General features: G+C 43.9%; 1 protein-coding gene across 1 annotated transcript in view; it reads left to right on the forward strand.

Moving 5' to 3' along the window:
• The first annotated feature begins 1925 nt into the window (after positions 1-1925).
• The window catches only part of LARGE (like-glycosyltransferase), a 26922-nt gene continuing 3681 nt past the window's right edge, over positions 1926-25166 (forward strand). Inside the window, exons 1-3 of the mRNA XM_015427573.1 lie at positions 1926-2201; positions 11024-11170; positions 20996-21191. Of these exons, the coding sequence (XP_015283059.1) occupies positions 1930-2201; positions 11024-11170; positions 20996-21191 (615 nt within the window). The 5' untranslated portion in view covers positions 1926-1929. The remainder of the gene's footprint in view (positions 2202-11023; positions 11171-20995; positions 21192-25166) is intronic.

Genomic DNA, 25166 nt, shown 5'->3' on the forward strand with positions numbered 1-25166 from the left:
GGGTCGCAACTCAGAGGCAGGCAATGGCACCCCACCTCCGAATGTCTCTTGTCACTCCCCCCCCTTGTATGTGGCCCTAGATTAAGATCAATGCTAATTGGAACATGTAAACCGCTCAGAGCCCTCAAGAGGGGTGAGCGGTATATACATTGAATGAAATAAATACAATAAATTGCCATGAAAACCCCATGGGCTCACCATAAGTTGGCTGCGGCTTTACAGCAAAAAAACAACCAACCAATCTTCTTGTACTAATGCTGCATTCATTGGACATAAACGGTTGTAACCTGTTAGCACTTGCTTCCAAGGAAACATGCACAGGATCTGCCTAGAAGAAAGGAAACGTAGGTGATGTTGCCTTGGGAAAGAACACCATCCTTTACGTTTTCTTGTCTGCCCTCTGTCCCAGCATCCTCAAAGACTTTCCAAGAATCTCAAGAGAAAGAGCCTTAGAGAGCATTCCGTACCACTCAGGGGAGAGCATGACTTTAATGGCAAGCTGTGACTGGTCAAGTGTGAACTGTATGACACCCGGGACACATTTACCAGTAGTTCTCATAGTAAATCAGTGATAAACTGCCAGTATGAATGTTGAAACAGATATTCAATATAAATTTGTCTCCTTGTGAATTTCCCAGTTAATAACAACCAATAAATGTCCTAAGTAAATATTAACAACCTAACTAGGGCTCCCTGAAGTACTGCAGCTCACTCACAGCGGAGGATAACTAAATAATCATTTTAACAGGATAATGAAAGAATTCTTTCATTGTTAAAAAAAGAGTCTGTAGAGTAACACATTTTTTAAAATTCCCTCAGTCACACCTGCAAGTATTTTTGGTAAATATTTGGGCATGAATCCTAGTAGGTGGCATTTTTACAGCAGGTGGCAAGCCACCGCAGCTGGTGGGATCCCACTGGTGAACAGAAGGGGCCACACATCTCTGCAAAAGTGAATTGTGAGCGTCAGCGTGGAAGGCGGCTGGAGGACTCTGAAATGGCAAATGTGACTAGAAGACCGTGGGCCACTCTGCAGTTGCAGACTTGAAGTAGCCAACCTGATGTCAACATATCAAAACAAAAGAGAATGGAGGGGGGTGATTAGTGTGCAGAAAATAATCTGAATGCACAGAGGCATTCAGATCTTCATAATCAGTCCTTTAAAATGAGTCTGATAAGAGTGGGAATAGTTTCTGGGGGAACTAAGCAGGTGCTCAGATTAAGTAGTGGGAGTATTAATTAACTGCAGTGCATTTAAAACAGCAACAATGAAATCCATGACCCCGCTCTTGGAGACACATCATTAAAAGAGCACGTTTTGAATGTGTATGTTTTTCCCCCCTGCTTGAGATATTTTAATGCATGGTTCTGGGTTGTTAATCCTTCATTTCACAAGCTCTTAATGACCATTGGAAGAATTTTTGTATCTGAGTGACACAGACATATTTCACCTTCTGATTTGACCTGCTCTGGCTTTTTCACAACACTGGCCAAAGAATACATTTGCTTGGTTTGTGGGCATAATAAACAGTATGGAGCAACTACTCATCCTGTCCCATTTTATGGCTCAAATGTTTTCATAGCCTCAAAATACTGAATAGCATTCCATGGTACTCATCTGCTCCTTCTGTTTCCTTCCTTACTGTCTGTTGGTTAAGGTACAAAATCTTGAGGTCAGTATGTTTCTTACGAAAGCAAATGTAGAATGCCTTCTACCTTTTCTTGGTTTGCTAGCTTGGCCTTCGGAGTTTCAGTCTTGTAACAAAAGCCACAGAAAGCCAGTGCTGTATTTCTAAGCCTTCTGTCTTCACTGCAGCTGCACATACCTTCATGTAGGAGGAGGCAGAGAAACCAGAAGATCTCATTTCTGACACCATTGAATGAGAAGATTCCTTTTCTGACCCTTGTTTTTCTTCTTTCAGGCTCCAGATGCTTGAAGCCATCTGCAAACACTGGGAAGGACCTATCAGCTTGGCGCTGTATCTTTCCGATGCGGAGGCCCAGCAGTTTCTGCGCTATGCCCAGGGCTCTGAGGTCCTCATGAGTCGCCACAATGTTGGGTACCACATAGTATACAAAGAGGGCCAGTTCTACCCAGTAAACCTCCTGCGGAATGTGGCAATGAAACATATCAGCACGCCCTACATGTTCCTATCAGACATTGACTTCTTGCCTATGTATGGACTCTACGAGTACCTCAGGTAACACAGGAAGTGTTCACACACAGAGATTCAGAGTATAAACTCAGTTTGTATGAGCATCAGCCTGACAAGGAAGCAGTTTAAACCTGAGGATAGGGTGCTCCCCTGGAGTTCAAAGTCTAGCATTGTGGAGGGTGAGCTAACCAGAAAGAGGGAGACAAATACTCCCAGCTCCAGAGTAGTATAGGGAGCCAAAAATAAAGTCAGCTGTAAGAATCAGGCTGCTATATCTATACCAAAGGTGGTAGTTTGAGTTTAAGGGACACACACCTGCCACGGTCAGTCGGTGTTCCTTAAGAGCTTTTTAGACCACTATCCCCAGCCCATGCAGACACTGCATATAAAAACACTGGAACAGAGATGCTGCCATATCCTCCACCCATCTGTGGATGTCTTTAACAAGAGGAAATGTGGGGGGAAATGCTATTGAAGTTGTTATCTCTCTGACATACTGTTAACCTAGTGTTTGAAAGTGGAGGTGTGATCCAAGCAGGTTAGATAAGCGATTGAAAGATAAGATCTTGTCAAGGCAGAATAATTACTGCACTGGGCTTGGGTGAGGGATGGCTTCAATGGGTATTGTGTAGCAAGGAATGTGAACAAGTTGGGTTGCCTGGTCTTGAGACCTCTGCTCTGTGTACGTGGCCTCTCCTAATGAATAGTTTTGGCTTTACTTGCCCCTGCTGAATGGAGCAATGAGGACACCATCTGGCCAGCCAAAGGATCTCACTTCCATGATTTTTCTTAGCTTGCTTTCTGTTTTATAAGGGATTGTTTTTCTCATTATGCCTCTCCAAACCTTTTTCATTCCTCCCAGCTTGAGCGTCTCCTTTGGGGTGGGTGGGTTCCTGCCTATTTCTGTTCCCACGTATCCTGTCACAGGCTTTGTATCCCCTATCTTTATAGGGTCAATAACGCAAAAACTTATGACATTATAGATGCACTGAATTGTTTTTTTGTGCTGACGATATTGGTTAGGTGTACTAACCATTCCTTATTTGCTCTCTGCAGTCAGGGAGCAGGAAGCTTGGGAGGTCTGCTATCCCCGATTTTTACTTCCCCATCCCAGCTTGCCCTAGCTAAGGCCAGAGCGTGCGGTACTTGGATTCAGTTTAGCAGAACTGACATTTCTCAAGGCAGGTTTTGCTTCACACAATACATGGATCATGTACCTTTTCCTCTGGCAGAGTGATCTGTTTGTGGCAGGATGGGAAGGAAACCTTGGATACAAGCATGTTTTGTGCCACCGAGAATCCCAGCACCTTCCTTTGGTCTTAGAGGGTGGAGGTTGTTTCCCTCCTCTCTTCTTTCACAACATGGTAATTGCATGCCCTGTATTCTCACTGTGTTTGAGGTCATCTTACTGGCCCCCACTTTTGCCCTACAGTTAAAATATGCCACAGTATATTTTGCCCCTCAAAAGACAGTGGTGAGGCACTGTCCAAAAACAGAGCTTTCAGGGAATAACAGGGACTCTGTGATTAAATGAGGTCGACTGCCACCCAGAGGACACATGGAATAGAAAGGGAGCATCCTTGCAGTTTGTACATTGTTATCCCACCCTTTCCCCGAGGAGCTCAGGGCAGCATCCACGATTCTGCCCCCTCCTCCAATGTTATCCTAACAACAACTCCGTAGGGTAGGTTAGGCTGAGAGTGAGTGACAGGCCCGTAGCCACCCAGTGAGTTTCATGGCAAGTGGGGATGTGAAGCCAGACCACCCTAGTCCCAATCCAGTCCCCTCTCATTCAGTGGTCGTGCACGTTGATCTGAGACTGCTGACTTCATTGTCTCCTTTATATGATTATTTGCTTGTGAAAAAGGTCCGGGGATTTCTCTCATGTGGTATCAAACAAGCTCCTTCTTGTGGACACCGTGTTAACATGTGGGTGAGGTCGTGCAATACACTGGAAGTATCATTATACAGTTTTCAAACTCTGAAAGTTGCGAAAGTTTGCTTGTGTAGCTTCTAGTCTGGAGACCGTCCCCAATCCAAATACGTAAGCATGTAAATCAAGTTATTCAGCTGTGTTGTGGGATGAGAAACTTGCAGGGGGGGCCAGCCCCCACCTCTCAGAATCTCTTGAAGAGCAGTCAGCATGACTGACGTCTATTGTGCAGAAAGCCCCAATGCTAGAGCACTGCATTACAGTGGCATTACCCCACGCTCCAAATTCTTGGATTAGGGCCATCAAACACACCATTCTTTCTGTGAAATGTCTGCCTTCTTGCACCCCACCTCCTGGCTGCTTTCTCTAGTGGATCTGTGAATGGGACAGTGAAAAGAACATTCCTACATTGTGCAGGGTAGGGAAATACTTTTGAGTCAGGAGGAAATGATTAAAGCAAGATTTGTGCGGGAGTTAAGGAATTGCCGGTGAACTGGAAATTGTGGTCATGGTTTGGGCTGCATTCAGAGTAGGGATGCCAGCCACCAGGTGTGACTTGGGGATTCCCTTGAATTACAACTCATCTCCAGACTAAAGAGATCAGTTTCTCTGGAGGAAATGGGTGCTTTGGAGGGTGGATTCTATACCCCACTGAGGTCCCTGTCCTCCCCAGGCGCCACCCCCAAATCTCCAGTAGTTTCCCAGCCCCAGTTGTAACCCAGTTGAAACCTCAAGAAATAGCATCCCTGTTTCTCTGTCAGAAAGACAAGATCCCTCTTTACAGTCATAGAGTGAAAGCCAGTGTGTTGCAGTTATTAGAGTGTTCCACTGGGAGGGGGTGGCGACCTGGTTCAAACCTCCACTGCCATGAACCTCACTGACAGGTCTCGGGCCAGTAACTCTATCAGTCTGAGTCAATTTATAGAGTTGTCATGAGGGTGAAACACAGAACGGGAGAGAGATCTCTTTGAGCTTCTTAAAAGAAGACCGGGATTTTAAAAAATGTGATAATTCAACCTCTTAAATGAACAAATGCATAAATCTGGGAAGCTGTCTTGACTGAGTCAATTGGTCCAGCTTTGTCTTCTCCAACTAGCATTAGTCTCCAAGGCCTTAGGGGTCCATGGATTGTGCCTAAGACCTTGTGAATTAAAGCTGTGTGCTGTGCACCACTGAGTCATGGCCCCTTGTCCCTGTTATATGTCCATCATCTCCCTTCTCGTCTGGAGTTTTGTCCATGTGTCCCATGTGTGGAAACATTATTTAAGAGAGCCAGTGTGGTGTTGTGAACATAAGAACATAAGAGAAGCCAATGTTGGATCAGGCCACTGGCCCATCTAGTCCAACACTCTGTCACACAGTGGCCAAAAAATACCAGGTGCCATCAGGAGGTCCACCAGTGGGGCCAGGACACTAGAAGCCCTCCCACTGTTGCCCCCCCCAGACACCAAGAATACAGAAAATCACTTGCCCCAGACTGAGAGTTCCTATCTATACCTTGCAGCTAATAGCCACTGATGGACTTTGTGGTTAAAGAGCGGCAGACTGTAACCTGGAGAATCGCGTTTGATTCCCCCACTCTTCTGCATGACGTCTGCTGGCTGACCTTGGGCCAGTCATAGTTCTCTCAGAACTCTCTCAGCCCCACCTGCCTCATAAGGTGCTTGTTGTGGGGAGAGGAAGGGAATGTGATTGTAATTATAAGCCACTATGAGACTCCTTAAGGTAGAGAAAAGCAGGGTATAAAAACCATCTCTACTTTCTCTTCTTCAAGCACACTTTGAAAATATTTTTGGGGTGTGTATGTGTGTGCTTGTATGCCTGGAAGGCATGGTGACTTCTGTTGACCCCTACTGAGGGCTTGGACATTTTCCAGAGAGGTGGCTTGATCGCCTGCCTCTGTGTCCTGAGCCCTGGTACTCCTTGGAGGTCTCCCTTCCAATTACTTGCCAGGGTCGGCCCTGCTTAGCTTCCGAGATCTCATAAGATCGGGCTTGCCTGAGCTATCCAGGGTGCACTTTGAAAATATTTTTGAAGTGACTATGAGGTTCTTCTGCAGATAGTTTCTTTCAGAGTCTGAGGAGGGCAGAGGGCCACTGCAAACTGCATATTTAGGTGTAGCCCATGAAGTAATCTTCCGAGGCACTGTGTAGACATAAGAAACACTCTAGGATATATTCTGATTTATCACTTGTTCCATATTAAACATTCTTTCTGGCAGCAGCTGCATAAATCTTTCTACTTCAGCCACCGTGGCACATAGTATAAATTAAAAATACTCCTAGAAGTAAAGCTGTGTTAGATTAGGAAAAGGCTAAATATTCAGTGTGTGTGGTGCTATCAAGCCTAGTGAACCGTATCAAATGAAAAATGTTGTACAAGGTGAAAAGGAAAATCAGCTGAAAGAGTTCATAAGTCTCCTCAACATAAATAACTCAGATTCTGATAGAACATCCCTATGTGAACCTGAAGGCAGATTTTTAAAAATTATTATTGCAAAGCAATGATGCAGCTCTGACTTTTATAGAAGCCAGAAGGCTCTTGGGAATCACAAAGTCCACACAACTGAAGGGAAGTTTCCATAACAATTCAAAATAACTTCTTCCTAATTCCCACCCTGCTGCTGAAAGAACTGCAGTTTCCCAGATTTCCTTTGCAGAAGGAATATCATTTATAAGGCCATGGTGGAGATACCGGGTTGCCAGCTCTGGGTTGGGAAATAGCTGGAGATTTGGGGGGGGGCGGAACTTGAGGAGGGTGGGGTTTGAAGACGGGAGGGGCTTTAGTGGCATAGAGGCCACCTTCCAAAGCAGCTGCTTTCTCCAAGTGAAGTGACCTCTGTCAATCCCAGGAGATCTCTAGCTACCACCGGCAGGTTAGCAACCCTCTGGAGGGTAGGTCATTTCATAATCATGCCTGTACTTGAATTATGCAATCAAGATGCCTGTTTGTACAATTCATCATGATTACAGAAATCAGTAGCATTTTTTTTAATTTCCTACTATGTCCTGTGTGTGGCTTATCAAGAATTAGGAAGGGATGGCAACCTGGGAGTAGATGAAGTCGGCGTCATGGTGGGGGGACAAGCTTCCCACTGGCCAAAACAAACATTGGCTCCATTCAGATATTGTACGGACCCATGGTTTACTTTAACCAACTCTGGCTTTATCCTTGCCAGGGCTCTGTGGGGGAAAGTGCTGGGGGTGATAACTACAGCCTCTATGGAGGCAAAACAGCATCTTGAATTATCTCTGCAAGCCCAAACCTTGAGCCACAATTGTTACGACGAGTCACTAGTTATGTGGTCCACAGGCAAGGCACCACGTTTAAAAAAAAAATAATCTCAAGATTCAGTTTTACTTCAGCATCTCTAGAAGAAAACTTTATCAACAGTGGCAGTAATTTATATCCAAGTGTTTATTACACTAATCATCTCATTTTAAGTTAATCCTAGTTTTGCACCTGCTTTGTGTAACGATTTAACTGCTGCATTAGTAATTCCTCTCCCACTCATACTAACATTTGTTTTTCTTTCTTTTTGTCTTACATTGTTAAACAGAACTTGTAAGAACAGGGCAAAGAGGTTTCATTTCTGGTGTTTGTACAGAAAAGACAAGAAATGCCTCCTTTCTTTTGAGGGGCTACTGTTGTACCAAAACACAAGCCGCTTTTCTGGTCTAAGGGCAATTTTACCCATGAATGATTTAGTACTATTAAGCTAAAGTGGAAGGACCAAAGAGAAGAGCTCCATCTAGTGGTGTGTTGTAGTCACTGTTCTGATTGCACCACTCATTCTAATCCTGCCACACCATGAACAGGAGAATTTATCTCATGAGTGCTGGTACTGATATCAGCACTTGCAGGCAGATGGTATTGCAGGTGATCCAGCATACCTGAAACACCCAAGTCAAACAAGCACCATATGCTGATTTGGAGTAGCAGAGGCCATGACACAGCAATGAGGGCACTGCACCTGTGTGGCAGATGCATTTCAGGTATGCTGAATGACCTGCAGAACGTCCTCCTTCAAAGTGACTTAATAGCCACACACTGGATAATTCTCCTGGTAGTGCGAGGTAACTGTTCTGACTCCTGTTTGCAGTGAGGAGGATACAGCCCAGGAAGTCGGCCATGACAGCAGAGAAACTCGAGAAAATGATCTACAGATAAAGCCAATTGAAAGGCTTAGCCCCACTGCTTTTAATGAGGCACAAATGGCTTCAGCGCTCTTTTCTTCCTGCTTCAGTACTTTGTGGGTCATGCCAAATCCTGTGCCAAACACACAGAGGAAGGTGTAAGTTAAAGTGGTGGGTGGAATCATTAAAAGTGTCATGAACACTGAATAATTCCAGCATCTGGCAAAGGCTGGATGTAAAGGAACTTTCTATTTAGAAGCAGGTGCCTGGGTCAATTAGGATTGATGGAAGGAGGGGGAAAAGGGGGAGAAGTAGAAAAGAAGTACCTGAAACTTATAATGGGAGGCTGATAAAATTCAGTAACCTCCGTGCACTCTCAGGAAAATGTAATGCAGGCTCTTCAAACAACAGAGAAGTTTCCTAAGAGTTTTCTCATTTTATGGAACAGCCACACAGAGGCCCGAGGGGAAATGTTTGATTGAAAACTAATGTGAAATCCCCAAATCTTAAAAGTTTGTTCAAATTATTCTCTCCTGCCTCCACCTCTGAGCTAACAGAGAAAGAAATCCTTGTGGTGGCCGTGTGATCCTGCAAAACATGGAGACAGTTTACTGTTAGCTAAGATTGCCCCAAGATGCCCACCGCAGCATTGCAAATCACATTATAGTTAGGAGAGAGGAATCTGATGTGAAGAGAAACTTCCCTTAAAAAGCAGATTCTTTTTTGAAAAGGTGCAACTGTATTTTTTTTTCTGACAACAGCACCGAGGGCTATGCAGATGTTCTATCAAGCAGCTGTGAAGAAGTTGCATAACATCCCAAAAAGAAAGCCTCGCAGACATTGATACAGGTGCTTCCATGAAAAGCACATGTTAGGTGTGCAGAGGTTTCCGTGAATGTGAATTCCAGCTTTTGTGAATAGCCTTTTACACTGCTCGTGTGAGTAGACAACTTGGATGAGCAACTATTCGTGAGAAAGGAAATCTGTGTCAAACATAGGAATTCAGGTTTCCAAAGCAGTTGAACAGCTGCATTAGTTGATGATTCTGCATGTCAGAATGTAGTTGAAGGTTTAAACGACTGGTTTTTTCATGTAACCCCCCCCCCCCGGTACGTTCCCACCTAGCATGTGTGCAAGAAGGCAAGGCTAGAAAGGTGGTTCTGTAATGCCTGACCGAGCTGCCCCACACTGCTGGCCTCCAGGTGCAAAGATGCCAGGCAAACACTCTCTGTGAGCCTCTGGCAAGGGCATGGGGCCTTTCAAAACCTTGCTGAAATGAGAATAGCGTGGGAAGGAGCTGCATAGGCAGAGCCAGGGAGGGAGATCTGAGAAGGAGGCACTGGAGTGAGGGGAGCTAGGCAGGCAGGAACAAGGAGATCTGGGGTATTTAGCATATTGGCTGGTTAGGGAAGGGCAGGCTATTTAAAAGAACTCATAAGGAGCCAGACGAGAAGAAGGGAACACAGGAAGAAGAGGAGATTGGATTTATATCATGCCCTTTACTGCCTGAAGGAGTCTCAGAGCGGCTTACAATCTCCTTTCCCTCCCCACAAAAGATACCCTGTGAGGTAGGTGGGACTGAGAGTGCTCTTTCGAGAACAGCTCTGAAAGAGCTTGTGACTGACCCAAGGTCAGGACATCGTGGGCAGAGTACAGCCAGGATGAGGACCCAGAGACAGAAAGTGGAGAGGAGAGGGGACCAGAGTGAGGGGAAGAGAACAAGGGTAGGCTAATGGAGCTAGAAAGGCCAAATGAAAGGTTGCAACCAGCAGCTGAAGAAAAGAAGGCAGCAGATGTGAATAAAGAAACAACCTGAGGGGCTGGAAGAGGGCAGCTGGGATCATGAGCCTCCTGGCTAGACACAGCTAAATGAGGCTGAATGAAGGCTACCATATTAAGTCTATGCTTTAACACATCAGAATAAAATATTCTTGAAGTGCTCTCCCATCTACAGCACCTTGTTCTCCTATGGAATCTTTGCTGTCTCACCCAGGAGTGGCTATGAGGTTTCAGAGTAGAAGAGCCTGTGTAGCCAGGACCAAAGGCTTGTGGTGGGATTTGTATTATGGGATAAAGCAGAGGTCCAAAGTTAGGGTAGGAAGATCAGCAGCGGGGAAACCTGGATCAGATAGTGTCAGCAGACTGAATTCATCAAGTCTTCATCTCACAATCTGTATTCCACATGAGCCTGAGCGTGAAGGAGCAGCTCAGTGAGCTCAAACGGGAACATGTTAGAAATGTACAAAACAAAGTTCAATCAGTAATTCATTCTCATTCCCCTTGCTCTCGCTGTATGACTGTTGTAAAAAAAGGTAGATCATCGGAGAGGAAATTACACAAAATTTCAAAAAACAACTCCGGGACTTTGAAGAAATATGCTTGAGTTTAAAAAAAACAAACAAACTGCTGTACCTTGCACCTCAATAGCTGAAAGTAATAGAAACCCATATAAATAACAAAAAAAAAAAGCCAAAATGAATAGCCTGGACTTCCTAGCCTTTCCTTGTGGAGCAGAACTTTGCTCGTAGGTGAGAGACACTGCTTCCATCTACAGGTGGAGATATGACTCTTCTTCTGGCATAACAAAGAAATATGAGGAACTTGAAACACCCGTCCATCTTTCTTCCTGTTCTCATGTGCAAAGCCAGCTCTAAGCAAAAATGAGGGTTAGGGATTTAAAGGATGACAAAATACAATATTCCCACTGGGAATTTGGACATTTGAGGCCATATTTGTTAGTTACTTTAAGGAAGTTATATTCATACTGATCTTGTTCTCTGATTTTTCCCCTCTGCCAGGAAATCTGTTGTCCAGCTGGACTTGGCCAATACAAAAAAGGCTCTCATTGTCCCTGCCTTTGAGACCCTCCGCTATCGTCTCTCTTTTCCTAAGTCAAAAGCAGAGCTGTTGTCTATGTTGGACATGGGAACCCTCTTCACATTCAGGTACTGCATTGCAGTTTTGTTTTTGTTGTTTTTTGTTGTTTTTAAAAAAAGATTTTTATCCCTTTCTGTTTCAAGGGTGGGAGACAGAGGGAAGGTTTAAAGAAAGGATACACAGCTTACACATACAGTAGTGAAGGAGCTGGGCTGTAGTATTAAGGTCACATGCTATTTAAAACTTTGCATATTGTATTGGCTTTATCATCAGTGGTCTTTAATGTTGCGCTGCATCAAACATGTACCCATTGGGACCGGCAGCATGCTATTAGGGGGCTGAATTATTTTCTAGTATATATACAAAATTCCTTGTAAACCTTTCTCACTGTCTGCACTTCCCCTGATCTGTTGGTGTTTTCAAAAAAACTAGGTCTTCTGTGATGGATTGCACAGGGAAGCAAGGTTTTTGTTTTGTTTTTTTTAAATCTGCTTTTTTCAGAGAATCTGGGAGATCAGGAGTTAATTTTCCCTGGAGTGGAGAGCTTATTTGATTGGCTGCTCTACACGTTCTCTGATTGGCCAACATTAGCTGAGAGCAAATATAACATCAGGTGTTCTGGAGGGAAAAGGATTATCTTCTGACAGAGGAAGGGATAACTCGAGTCAGTGTTCTGACAGGGTTAGTCAGGAAGAGTCTTCTACAGAGAGAAGAGACTCCTTTGCCCTAACAATATTAGAACTACTCTGAGGGAGAATTGTGATTCTGAGTCAAGAAAGCTAACAACAACAACAACAACAACAAAAGACTGCTTTACACAGACAACAGATATGGGAAAAGAGATTTGGCAAGGGTAACTGGGTTGTTAGGCTATAACTCCCAATCAAGCCAAACAGAAAAGGGAAAAGAAGAATAATTCCTGCCAGTAAAAAGAGGTTGTGCTCTGTGGAGAACCTGGGTCTGCGGTAAAGGGAGTAAGCTTTAGACATCTCGGGAGTTAGTGGGAAGCTACAATTTTCTGAAGTGAGAAACTAGATTTTCTAAAGGGAGAAATCTAAGAAAGAGCTATTACCCAGGGAACTCAATTAAGATTCTGTGTAATTGCTGAAATATACTAAGGCCCTGTTCACACGGAGACGTTGCCCTGCTAAAGACACGAATGACAGGCAGATTTTCGGTGTGCGATCACACCGCAATATCTGGGAAGCGTAGTGCACCTGTGGCAAACCCGTGGCTTCCCGCCAAAGATGCAGAGTAAAAAACTACTGCAGAAAGCGCACTAGTTTCCAGAAACCGTGGGGCAGGGGCGGGCATCTGATCGCGTTTCCACTTGAATCCCGTGGCATCCAGCGCCCGTCCATGTCCTGCCGCAAACCAGATTTTTTTAGTCTCCACAAGATGTGCACAAGCGCCCAACAGCGCATGCGCAAACACCAGTGAGGGGGGGAATCCCGTTTGCCACGGAAGCGGTGCCTAGCAATTGCTGATGTGATTGTGCTGCGCCGCTTCTTTGCCGCGCTTCAGGATAGCCATGTGATCGGCACCTAATGGCCTAACTACGGGAACTTGACTGGATGTGTGCTCAGGCTGCCACGCTTTACTTTGCTCCGGGGCAAACAGCCACACTTCCCCCCCCCCCGCGTTTTCCGGCCCGTGTAACCGGGGCCTAAGAAAAGTAGTTCTCATGGAAAAGAACTAGAAATCTCTTAAAAGAAGTTACAACAGCATTCTCTCAGAGTTTTACCTCATCATTTCTAAGCCATGACTTCCTACGTGTGTGTGTTTGTATAAAATTCCCTGTCTGTTAAATAAAATATTCTGTTTTGAAATTTATTCTGCCTCAAGTGCCATTTTAAAAGGGATTAAAAACAAGACAGCTCCTTTATTTCCCTCAAGTTCCTGTGCTGGGTCAGAAGGCTAAACAAATATCTGGAACAGGGTGGGACAGTTTAGTCTTTTAAGACAAAGAAGAAATACACATTACTTGGGGGTGACTCAGTCACTGAGGGGAACTAAAATTTTGGTGGGAAAATCTGCCTGAGAGTTGGGAAGTGACAGGAGTCTGTCATATCTTCTTATTAGGAGCAGGGCTTACAGCCAGTTGGAATCACATGGTGAACACGATAATGCCACAGTACTATGTAGTCAGTCAGAACTGGCTGCATGGCAACATCACATAGTCAGTTGGAAGTGAGTGTATTCCTTCATGCAGCAGCAGTGCCCCCACTCTGAATGGGCAAATATTTTGCCAAGTAATGAAACAGGGCTCCTTCTGGAGGAGATATATTCCTGGCCATTCCTACCCGGAGCTCTCCAAAGGGCAGGAATCCCACAGGAGCAGTTTTCAGAAATATAATTATTTTTTTGCCGCTGAAACTTTTTTTCTGAAAAATATCCCCCTTAATTTTTTTAAAAAAAATATATGCCAGTTTGGTGTAGCGGTTACGTGCGCGGACTCTGATCTTGGAGAACCGGGTTTGATTCCCCACTCCTCCACTTGCACCTGCTGATGTGACCTTGGGTCAGTCACAAGCTCTGGCACAGCTGTCCTTGAAAAAGAGCAGTTTGTGTCAGAGTTATCTCAGCCCCACCCACCTCACAGGGTGTCTGTTGTGGGGAGGGGAAGGGAAAGGAGTTTGTAAGCCACTCTGAGACTCCAAGTGAAGGGCGGGGTATAAATCCAATCTCCTCTTCTTCTTCTTCTTCTTCTTCTTCTTCTTCTTCTTCTTCTTCTTCTTCTTCTTCTTCTTCTCCTTCTCCTCCTCCTCCACCAACCTACTTCCTATATAGAGAAGCAGAAAACCTGTGTATACCAGCATGTTCAGAGCCAGTGTGGGAGCCAGCATGGTGTAGTGGTGGAGAATGGCAGACTCTAGTGTGGAAAACTGGGTTTGATTCCCCATTGCTCCACCTAAAGCCTGCTGGGTGACCTTGAGCCAATCGCAGTTCCTTCAGAATGCTGTCAACCCCACCTACCTCACAAGGTGCCTGTGGTAGGGAGAGAAAGGGAATGTGACCGTAAGCCGCTTTGAGACTCCTTAGGGTAGAGAAAAGTGGGGCATAAAAACCAACTCTTCTTCTTCTGCCATCGCTAGGAAGCAGCATTATGGGGCAGCCTCAGCCCTTTTGCCCTGTTTGTTTGGCCCTCCATGGCAACTGATCAGCCACTGTGTGAAACAGGATGCTGGACTAGATGGACCACTAGTCTGATCTAGTAGGGTTCTTCATATGTTCTTATCCTACAGCTTAGCCCTACTTTAAACATACAGGTAGTCAGTAGCTGAGTCAGTTCGTGTTTAATATGACTATATCCTCTTGAAAGAAAACATTCACTGAGTGTTTCCTCAAGATACTTATATTTTTCAGTACTACAGTATAGAATATTCTTGAGCTCCAACAGGAAATTTATTACTCCTTAGCTAAAAAGTGTTCTGTGGTCTGCTCTGCACCTTCCTACTGAGTTTCCTTCTTGTCACCCCAGAATGCAGCAGCAAACGAGCTACGCTCAGTATCAAACTTGAGTAAATCTTATTTAAACCGTACTACTTTTTATTCTGGTTAATTACTTTTTCAGTAGTGTTAGTAGTGCATTGTCCTTTCCCATGTGAGACAGCACAGAGAACCATTTAAAATTACAGCAGCTGTGGGTAAGTCATTCTTCCTCTTGATTGTCTCAAACGTTGCTCTGCAAGATGAGTTTTATTCCTTTTGAGCCAGTAGGAGATTGTATAGCATAAATGGATTAGAGACTGCTTCTGTGAACATCACTGCCCTTCCTGCAAGTCCCCTGAGATCTTCTGCCTTAAGTGGAAAGTGATGGGCTCTTGTTTCTCTCAAGACCTAGTGTCAGGCTTGCAGCTAAGAGATGGACAGAGAAGATTAATCCAGATCACTTCAAGAGCACATCAGGACACAACCCCTTAGTCCTCCAAAACAATTCCTTTTAGATCATATGCCGTGAAAGTATCACTAAACAGTTTCCCCATGGCTGCCTTTTCTCCTTCACAAACCAGAGTGCTGAGCCCAGAATCAATGCAGTATACCAGCACAATTTTATCTCGACAGCTCTTCTCACCATTAAACATTGCGAGCCTGATTCCGAGCTTTGGTGTCACACACTAAAACCATTTTGCGGCAACTGGCTCATGATCAGCAAGATATAAAACATGGAGCTTAATGTTGGACACACCAGGAAGCTCCATTATCCATGGTTGTGTGATACAATCCCATCTTTAATCTGTTACATTTTAATCCTGCCAGGTCCTCACAGAGTTCGTGGTAGTATATGTGGTGTGACGGGGGGACTGAGAAGCTTGCCACAGCAGGTGTGCCAATCCAACTGGGAGTGGTCCAGCTGATGACATCACATCTGGTAGCTGCTGATACACTTCCAGCTGGATCAGCAGCAACTAGATGTGATGTGATGACCTGGATCCCATGTTGACACCACTGTGCCAAGATCAGTGGAGATATAAGGACTCCCCCCAGCCTGATTGCTGGGAGCAGAGCTGAAATGCAAACCAGAGCCAGCTCCAGTACCTATGCTCTTGCTCTTCCTCCTGACTTTCAACCAGAGGAGAACAGGAGCTAAAAGGCATTTTCTGAGTTTAAGGCTCCAGCCTACAAATTGTTCTCAGAAGGGTTCTGAACAAAAGGGACAAGGAGAACACCCAGCATGAGGTACCTGGAAACCACTTCCAGCAACCAGTGATGCACCAGTGACTGGAACAGTGCTCAAAACAAACTCTCTGATACCCCCTGGGATGAGGCTGTGATGAGGTCAGACCCCCAATAAGGAAGGCTGAGGTGCTCAGCAGACTTTATACCAAAGGCAGAAGCTGTGAGATAACTGTGGTTCTGTTCTTCACAATGATTTTGTGTTGTGTTTTTTTCCCCCAAGTTGTTCATAGTCAGGAGTTAATGGTTAATGCCAAGATGTTTAGTGCTTTGGAACCATTCATCTGGGAGGTTTCAGGGAACAATGTGGTATTCCTAGAGACACTTTCTATTCATTTTTGTTGTATAGTCTGCCCCCTACTAGTGTGATACAACTATAACCCTACCTGTAGGAGTGTAACATCTAAGAGAATTTGTATTCTGTGGCAGACAGTCCATCTGATCATTATGCAGCAATATCTTAGGGCTTCTACCTGAGTATGTTTTATTCCTGCCTTTCTGTCCTCTTTCTTCTTTTGTGTTATGTGCATTATATTGAGAGCAGTTGTTCAGAATCATAAGCTGCCTTGGGTGCAATGACAGCAAAGTGATATATAAATATACTGAGTAAATAAATCTGAAAAGGACAAGTGGTTGTCTTCACTCCAGGCTGGCCAAGACTGCACAGGATTGTAACCCTTGCAGGAGACCGGGGGGTGGGGGTTGTATCTCAACAGGCTAGCCTCATAAGAGCCAGGAGACTAGCTCCAGCTCCCTCTGACCAGCCAGAGCCAGGAAATAGCACGGGGAGGAGCAGAGGAGAGCTGAGTGAACTTAACCACTTCCTCCCTCTGGACTGAGGCTTTTGGGGGCCCCACTGAGGAAGTACTGTGGAGGATATGCAACCCCCTGCCAACCATAGTGAGAACAGGGCCTTTCCAAGTACCCCAGTTGGTTGGATTCAAATTTTCCCCTCACAAACACTGTGCATTGGATGTTCAGACTTACAGCCAGCCCCATCTTCAGTACAAAATACTGAACGTATATGCCACCTGCATAGACACCAAACATTTCTGTCTTAGAGGCAATAACCGGCTGTTGTTCAGACCCACCAGTGGGAGAAAGGCACCCAAGGAATGATGCCACTTCTCATATTTTCAGTAATATGAAAAGCAGTGAAGCATTCTTAAAAGTGCCCCTGAAGTGCTGAGGAAATTGTTTTTCAGAAATCTGAAGGAAACCACTCTTGTTGTCACTTTAATTTATGAAGGCTGACCATAAAAACATGTCACGGAGTCCACCAGCCCCTCTGCACAGCCTTCAATAACAAACATAGAGGAGTGCTGCTTGCCCTCTGTGCTTGGTGCCTTGCTCCCCTCTGACACGGCTTTTGCTGCAGACGAGCACAGAGGCCAAACTGAATAGCGGAGAAGAGGAGACAGGGGAGGATGTGTCCTTACAAAAAGAAAGAACATCGCGCTAAGGCATTCCACCATTGCAGGGTATTTTTAATACAATAATTAAGATGTTTTTTAAATTAGGAAAATAACTGCTTCTTTCATAGTAAAAGGTAAATCTGCTGGAAAATAAAACCTATAAATCTTGACCTCTCTTTCATGATCCATCATCAATCACATTTTCTACTTGCATAGCCCTTGTTTCCCGCTAGAGACTTGCTTTTTTCTGATTAACAACAAAGTGCAAGGATGGGGGGGGCACTGCTAGGGGATTCTCATCTTTGCACAGTTCAATTTCACACACTTTCCTTGGCCCCTGTAATACCTTCTAGTGCTCCACAGCAGCTGCCCATTTCCACCTCTGTTTCCAAGGTGGCTTAATAAGTCTTTAGTAACCAGGGAGGCCAGGTTGATGGGAAAGGGATGTTATGACAGCGATTGCTGATCAGGCCCACAGTAGCCCAAACCCTCTCACCAGAACCAGATTGCAATCTTTCCCTCGGTGAAATTGCTTTTATCACCTCTTTCCTAAAACTCTGACCTTTCCTGCCTTTGGGCAGTTCAGAAATACAAATTAGTTCTCAGTCGTAAATTCTCTTCTTCCCCCCCCCCCCCCAGCAAATATTGCCTGGATATGCTGAGCATAAGATCTTTCCTAATGAAAAATCATGTATGTCTTCATTGTGGGTTTGGTATCATGCAAGGTTACCAAGATCTGATTTGCTAAAGGGACTTTTTGGGTGCTTGGGCTGTCAGTAGCACAATGAAAGCCCAGCCACGCGAATATTGGCACTTTCACTCACTGAGTCACAACCAACTTGCACATTAACTTGCAGGATTGTTCCTTGGTCCTAGAGTGCTGCCTCCTCAATGGTCCAAAGGCACTCTGTATTATTTATTTACATTGCTGAAAGAGTTAGGAAATTATGCCCTCTCCAGGTAGTGTAGGGAGGGGTGTTACTAAAAGTGTATACATCTATACTCACTGTCTCATCCTGGGGTATTTATATGCAAAGCATAGTCTTATATACATAGTATTAACATTGCTTCAGGGGCATGATTGTCAGAAACCTGCGTTTCTCCATGTCTTTGGGTGATCATGCAGACCAAAATTGTAGTTCCGAGACCAAGAAGAGATTTCTCACCTCTCGCTTCCACTCATGCTTGCCTTCCTCGCCTGCCTTCTTTCAAAGCATCATGTTGTCAAGACGAGTACAAAGACCTCTGTTGCAGAATTCCTGAGGATTTTATGGAGAGTAATTGGATGGTTTGAGAACTGTACAAATGGTATTTTATTTTATTGAAATCTAGGGGTACTGCATCTTCCAAGCAAAACATGGCCATACCAGAAATCCCATGATGATGATGGTGGTGGTGGTGGTGATGGTGATGATGATGATGATGATGATGATGATGATGATGATGATGATGATGATGATGATGATGATGATGATGTTGATGTTGATGTTGATGTTGATGTTGATGTTGATGTTGATGATGATGATTTGATTAACAGAAGCCCAGTGGCACCTTAAAGACTAAACTTTATTCCAGTAGGAGCTTTCATGCAACAGAGCTCACTTCTTCAGATACAGTGGCACACTGGATTTTCTGTTTTATTTTGCTTTAGTAGATCGTAGACTAACAATAGCCACCCCACTGGTTAATTAACAACTAGACCGGGACCCTCAAGACCAGAATAAACACAGAGAAGGAACCAACTATTTTACTCTAATTCCCAACACTCCTCAACAGGACATGGTACCTTTTTAAGTTAGAGCCTCCCCTGTCCTTTGAGGCACATGGCAGATGTAACTCCTTATCTAATTCATCACTGCAGTAAACTTCTGAGGAAGGTCGGCATCATTCTCATGTTATAGTTGAGGAACCAAGGCTGATAGAGGGGAGCCATCCAGTGGGTCATTTTGCACATTCCATAGAAGGCTTTTCTTAGTTCTAGGTATGTGTATCCAGTCAGCACCATCCCTGCCACAGGCCTGACTCCTCATGTATTATCCAAAGGTGTTTCAGGTATGCTGGATCACCTCCAATACACCCCAAAGGTATGGGGAGAAAAATATGTATTCACCACATCTGCGGAATCACCCAGTTATATGGCAGTGGTGAAAAAGGCAAACTCCATGCTGAACATTATTAGGAAAGTGACTGCGAATAAATGGCCAATATTGTAGTGCCCTTATATAGACTTACGGCATGGCTTCATTTGGAATACAGCATGCAGTTGTAGTTGCTATTGAAGAGATGGGGAAAGTACCAAAGAGCTCAACCTTGATGAATAAGGTGTTACAGCACGTTTCCTACAAGGGAAGACTGAAGATTCTGGGACTTCTCAGACTAGAAAAAGATGGCTAAGGGGGACATGATAGATTTATACATTCATGCATGGGGTGGAAAAAGTGGATAGAGAGCTTTTTCTTCCTTTCCTATAATACTAGAACTCAGGGGCACCCAGTGAAGTTGTTGAGCAATATGTTTAGGGCAGACAGAAGAAAATGCTTCTGTACTTACTGAATAATTACATTGTGGAATTTACTGCCAGTGGATGTAGTGATAGTTAGGAGTGTAGATGGCATTAAAAGGGGATAGACATATTTATGGAGGATTGGTCTGTTAACAGCTACTAGTTATAGTGAGTTAAGGGAGCCCCCCATATACAGAGGCAGCAAATGTCTGAAGTACTAGTGCTGGGAAGTAGCATCAGGGGAAGACCTTGTTTGTTGACCTTGCGAGGCAACTCATTGGCTGCCATGTGAAAAAGGATGATGGACTAGATGGACCAGTGGTCTAATCCAGCATGGCTCTTCTTATGAATGTACAAATGAGTCATGTGATGCCAGGTTTATAGATACTGTACCTCTGTTTGGGTTCAACATTTCCAGAGAATTCATGGGTGACCTGAGAATTGACACAGGGTATCCTGAGTGTTTGTTTGTATAAGATTGTACACTTGGTTACACTGGCTCTTGTGTTAAATATTTCAACACATGGTAATGCATATTGCTTGTTATATATTTCTTTTTTGGCTGAATCAATTGACATGTGGCAAGAGCCCCTGTCAGTGATTTCTGGATGGCATGAGGGACATAAGTGCAAGAGAGGATTATCGATCGTTGTCTTAATGGGGTGAGCCCAAGCTGTGCTAAGATAGGCTCTGCTGTGACATGAATAAGATTAACAAAATATAAAAAGGTCCTTTCCTGTAAATTGAATTGATTGTTTTAGATGGAATTGTGTAGAACGGCATATGGCAACAAAATGATAGCTGCAGTGGCACTGAAAGTATTTATCTCGGTCTTTTTTAATGCATTTATTGATCTGATTTCCACCATAATAACAAAGAAACACTGCTTCAGAATGCTGCATGCCTTCAAAACAAGCTCCAGAATTAAAAAATAATAAGCCATTATCATCCCTGGAAGCAGTACTGAGCTCATTTTCCAAAACCTTACTTTGCAAGGCAACATCTCAGCTGTATTGCAATATTGGCACTCCTTTTAAAACTTGAACTGAAGTGTCATCGTCTTAAGAATACTATACCATTATTTTTTTCCTAATCAATCATGGACATCTTTTTTGATAGAACCACCACACTATAATTACAGAAAACATTAATTTCTCCATCATATGCCCTCTAAAATCCATGTAAGCCATGGAACTAATGGCTCAGTCATCATATATTCCGCTGGCAATCAAATATCAAGTGGCTTTCAAGTTTTATCCCTTCTTCTTCCAGCCAATGACTTTTACTGTCTGTTCAAGGTATCACGTCTGGACAAAAGGGCATGCACCAACAAACTTTGCCAAGTGGCGAACAGCCACTACACCCTATCGAGTTGAGTGGGAAGCTGACTTTGAGCCATATGTCGTGGTAAGGCGGGACTGCCCAGAGTATGACCGAAGGTTTGTTGGATTCGGATGGAACAAAGTAGCCCACATCATGGAACTGGATGCACAGGTAAGAAGGAGAATGTTGACATGATGACAATCTCTCTTCCCAGTGGCCCGGTTCCAATGTAATATTTATATACGGAGTGTTTAAAAGATTCCCCCCCTCTCCATATTGTATCATCATTAATTGGGAAAAGCTTAGAATTCTCTGGAAATAAAAGGAAGAGCTATGAATGTCGCAGCTAAAAAGGCATTGCTGTTAACAAGTGGCATTCTGCAATCTCTGCTTATCACTTGTTCCTGATGGCTTCCAGTTATAATACAGCTCTGCTTGCATATGTTTTGTGAAGATATAGCCAAGTCTCTTCTCACTTCAGTAACATTAACGGTGACTGGATGGCTGCTCGGTTCTTTTCAGGCTACACCCATCTGCTAGACAGTTTGGTACATGTATGTGTAACTTTTTTAATTGGGGGGAAGCATTCAGATCCCTCCTAAAGTCTGAAGCAGCACACTCCAGCAAGAGGTGTATGCTGGACTTCATCAGCAGTGTAGCAAAGTTTTTGTTTTCCAAAGTAGTGTAGTGCTAAATTTTCACCAGGTTTGCTTTTTGGCACACGTTGTTTTACTGGGCAGAACTCCCATTTTAAAAAACCAATCTTTTGCGAAATTTGCTTTTCTCATTGAATAATACAAAAATGTAATCTTTTCTCCTTTCTTTGCAAATACTTTGACAAGACAGAGTGAGAGATACAGATCACACTGTAGCTTTCATTCTTTAGAGAGGCAGTGGCCACTTTAAATGACAAACTCTTTCATTCGTGTTCCTTTGTGTCCCTAAAGGATCACCAGAACTGGAGGACACTTTTTTATGGGTGATGAAAAAAGTTCCCCAAATATGGATCCCCATTAGGGGAACTTTAAACATTATTGTTTTAATTTTCTGTTAGAAAGTCTAGAAGGGCATTATAATTTTGATTAAATGTCAGAATTGTTGTTATTCTGAAAATATTGGAACAATCTTGACCTTCCAGACTTTCAAAAAAACCAATAATTTCACAAGTGTGTCCTCTTCCAGCAGCAGCAAGAGCAGGAAGGAAGGCAAAGAGGAAAGCTCCCTGGCCCCTCAGCTGGCCCATGCCTCATCAGTCTTTTAAAGAATCATTATTCTGAATAGGAAGACTTGGCAAACTCCAGAGGCCAAGTGTACCACCCTCCAACAATGGTCCTTTAATGCTTAAAAGAACCACTGAACAGCTGCAGGGGTGGTAAATAATGTGTAGTAGAGCAAGCTGTGGGACTCCAGAGCCCATTCTTTTCAGTGGGAGGGTTAGAGAATGGAAGGTAGAGCTGGTCCCCAAATTCAGAGGCCAGATCTACTGCCTGTTGAAATAATGGCCTTTTAAACTTCAACGGGTCATTGTCTGCAGTGGCCAGGATAGCAGCCAACCCAGATGTGGGCTTTCTCCTCCCTTGCGGAGAACCAGAACTGCTAGGAAGAATGGAGGGCCGCCCCAGCCACTCAATGTTTAAAGGACCATTCTTTTCTTTTCTCCCCCCCCCCCCATAGGATATAGCACAGACATCTGGACAGTTTTCATAACCTTCCAAATGGGAGTAGTAAACAATTTTTTTCCATGCCCAATACAGTCATCATCCCAATTCTTAAGAGAATTTATAAAAATATTTTTAATCCAATAATCCTGATAAGGTAAAAATAAGTGTTTTATAGCAAATGATGGGCAGAGCCACTGGCTATGAGTAGGGCTATCAGGTTACAACCTAGAGATTCTCCCTGTAACTTTAAATTTGCCACCAGCCGGGATGAGACAGCAGCAGCAGTGCATTTTGTCCTGCTTTACCTCAGTCCTTTGTTCTGATCCCTCTCCCCACAAGTGCAGCTAGCAGGGCTGCAGGCATGCCACAGGCCAAGATGGGGGTGGGGGGAGGCAAAAGGACTAGAGGTAGAAAACATGTGGAAGAAGTTGTGCCTGCCTCATCCAGCAACTTGAGGCTTCCACCTAAGAACTCTATGAGAGAACTTACATTTATTTTAAATGCCATATGTTCATTACTGGAATCACACTTCTCCACTTCCTTTTGCATGTTCGGTTGCCAATTTCCAACTGGAAGTTTTGTTTTGTTTGTTTGTTTTTAAGGTGCAGAAGCATCTTTCAAATCTACATGACTAACTCCATAAACAAAGCCCATACACTAGTTTGACATGCTTTACATTTACATTGTTAAACCACCAAAAGTTGTCTTTGAATGACAGCACTAACTGAAACTGCATAATTAATGCAGGAGATTGGAAGTACTTTCATTTCTCCTATGAAGGCAATTTCATATGTCACAAAATTGCAGCAGACTTCAAGATGTCAGACAACAACAGACCTTGGGTCAGATGGCAACTGTGTGGCTGGTTTTTAAGTTCATGCTGATTTAAAAAAAAAATTAACTCATTTTCAGTAGGCAGTAGGCCAGGCCTCTCTAGGCCATGTCTACCACCCATTATTTAAAGCACACACACCCAGCTGTTCAACAACGCAGCTCCCTTTAAAGGGACATTATTTTCAGTGAGGAGTAAACTTGGCCTTCAGAGTTTGGAGGCCAAGTCTTCTCACTGAAAATAATGGCCTTTTAAAGTTTTAAAGGCTGTTGTGCCAGCTATGAAATAGTGGGAAAGCCTTTCACAGTAGTGGATATTGCCAATCTAGTCTGATACAGGAAATATCAGATTATATCAGGTCAGCAATATCCACTCACACATCCCTGATCCCCATTTCAGTTCCTCACTAATCAGGAAAAAAATCATTAAGGGACAGCCTTTGTTACTAGCAGGGACTTTCTTGACCCACAGCACTGATCAAATAGGAAACCAGCTCTCACCACAGTAATATAAGACCTCACCTCATAAATGTGTCATAAGAAAACTGTCACTCATGACACAGAGCATGTAGACAGGAAGCAAAGAAACAGCTGCCTGTATAGAATTGTCCATGTTCCTTTCCCCCAGAATTAGCTTTTTAGCTCCAGCCCCACTGGATAAAGCAACACAGAAAATCTGGTCAAAAGTTGGTACACATGGAGAACAAGCTGATAAATGTCAGTTAATTGTAACTAGAAAGTACCAGCGGGAGCCTTTCTCCACTGTTTCCTTTTTCCCTTCCTGAAAGCCCCCATAGCCTGTCTTCCTGCTTCCTTCTCTCCTTCCCCCCAGCAGCCAACCTACCTTTATCTGCCCCTCTGTCTTCAGCTCCCCCCCCCGGCAACCTCTACCTAGGAAAATTTTCTAGGTAATTTTCTAAGAAGTTGCAAGGACAAGAAACAACAACATAACAATCTGTAATCTGTTAGCTAGATAAAAACAACACACAAGTTAAAGCCATTTTGGACTCCTTAGGTCAGTGGGAAAACAAGGAGTTTGGCAGCAGAGTCTTTGGAAATAATAGGGCTAGTCTGCAGGGGTTAGAAGAGGCTGTAGCTCACTGGTAAAGCACATGATCTGCATTTGGCAGAACCCATATTTAATTTGTGGCATCTGAAGTTAAGAGGCAGCCCTCTTGACAGATCAATGGCAGACATGGAACAGCCAGAGTAAGCTATACTGGGTTAGGAGACCAGTGGTATTAAGGTATAAGGCAATTTCATATCTTCAAATGCAGCCTATATTTCCACTGATGTGAGAGGGAATAATAGTTGATGTAAGTTTTATGTTTGATTGTGTATATGCTACTGCCCCTTTAAGACTGAACCATGTAGCATTCTGGGTAATGGAGATGTCAGAGATGACAGCTAGCCAACTTAAATGCTGAAGTGATTTTGGGGTGTTTTAATTAATGTTTGGTGTACTCTGAAAAAATAAAAATTAATATTTCCCCAATTGGATTATAACACTGACAATATTTCTGGGATTATAAATTACAAGAGGCAGGACCCGCGATACTCGCGGGGGGGGGGGGATCCACACTGATCAGGCAGAGGAGGAAGCAGCAGGAGGGGGGAAGCTTCCTCCCATCCCGCCGGGTCCCCCCCCGCTCCC

This window comes from Gekko japonicus, unplaced genomic scaffold (genome assembly GCF_001447785.1).
Source record: "Gekko japonicus isolate JY-2015 unplaced genomic scaffold, Gekko_japonicus_V1.1 scaffold28, whole genome shotgun sequence".
Classification (NCBI taxonomy): Eukaryota; Metazoa; Chordata; class Lepidosauria; order Squamata; family Gekkonidae; genus Gekko; species Gekko japonicus.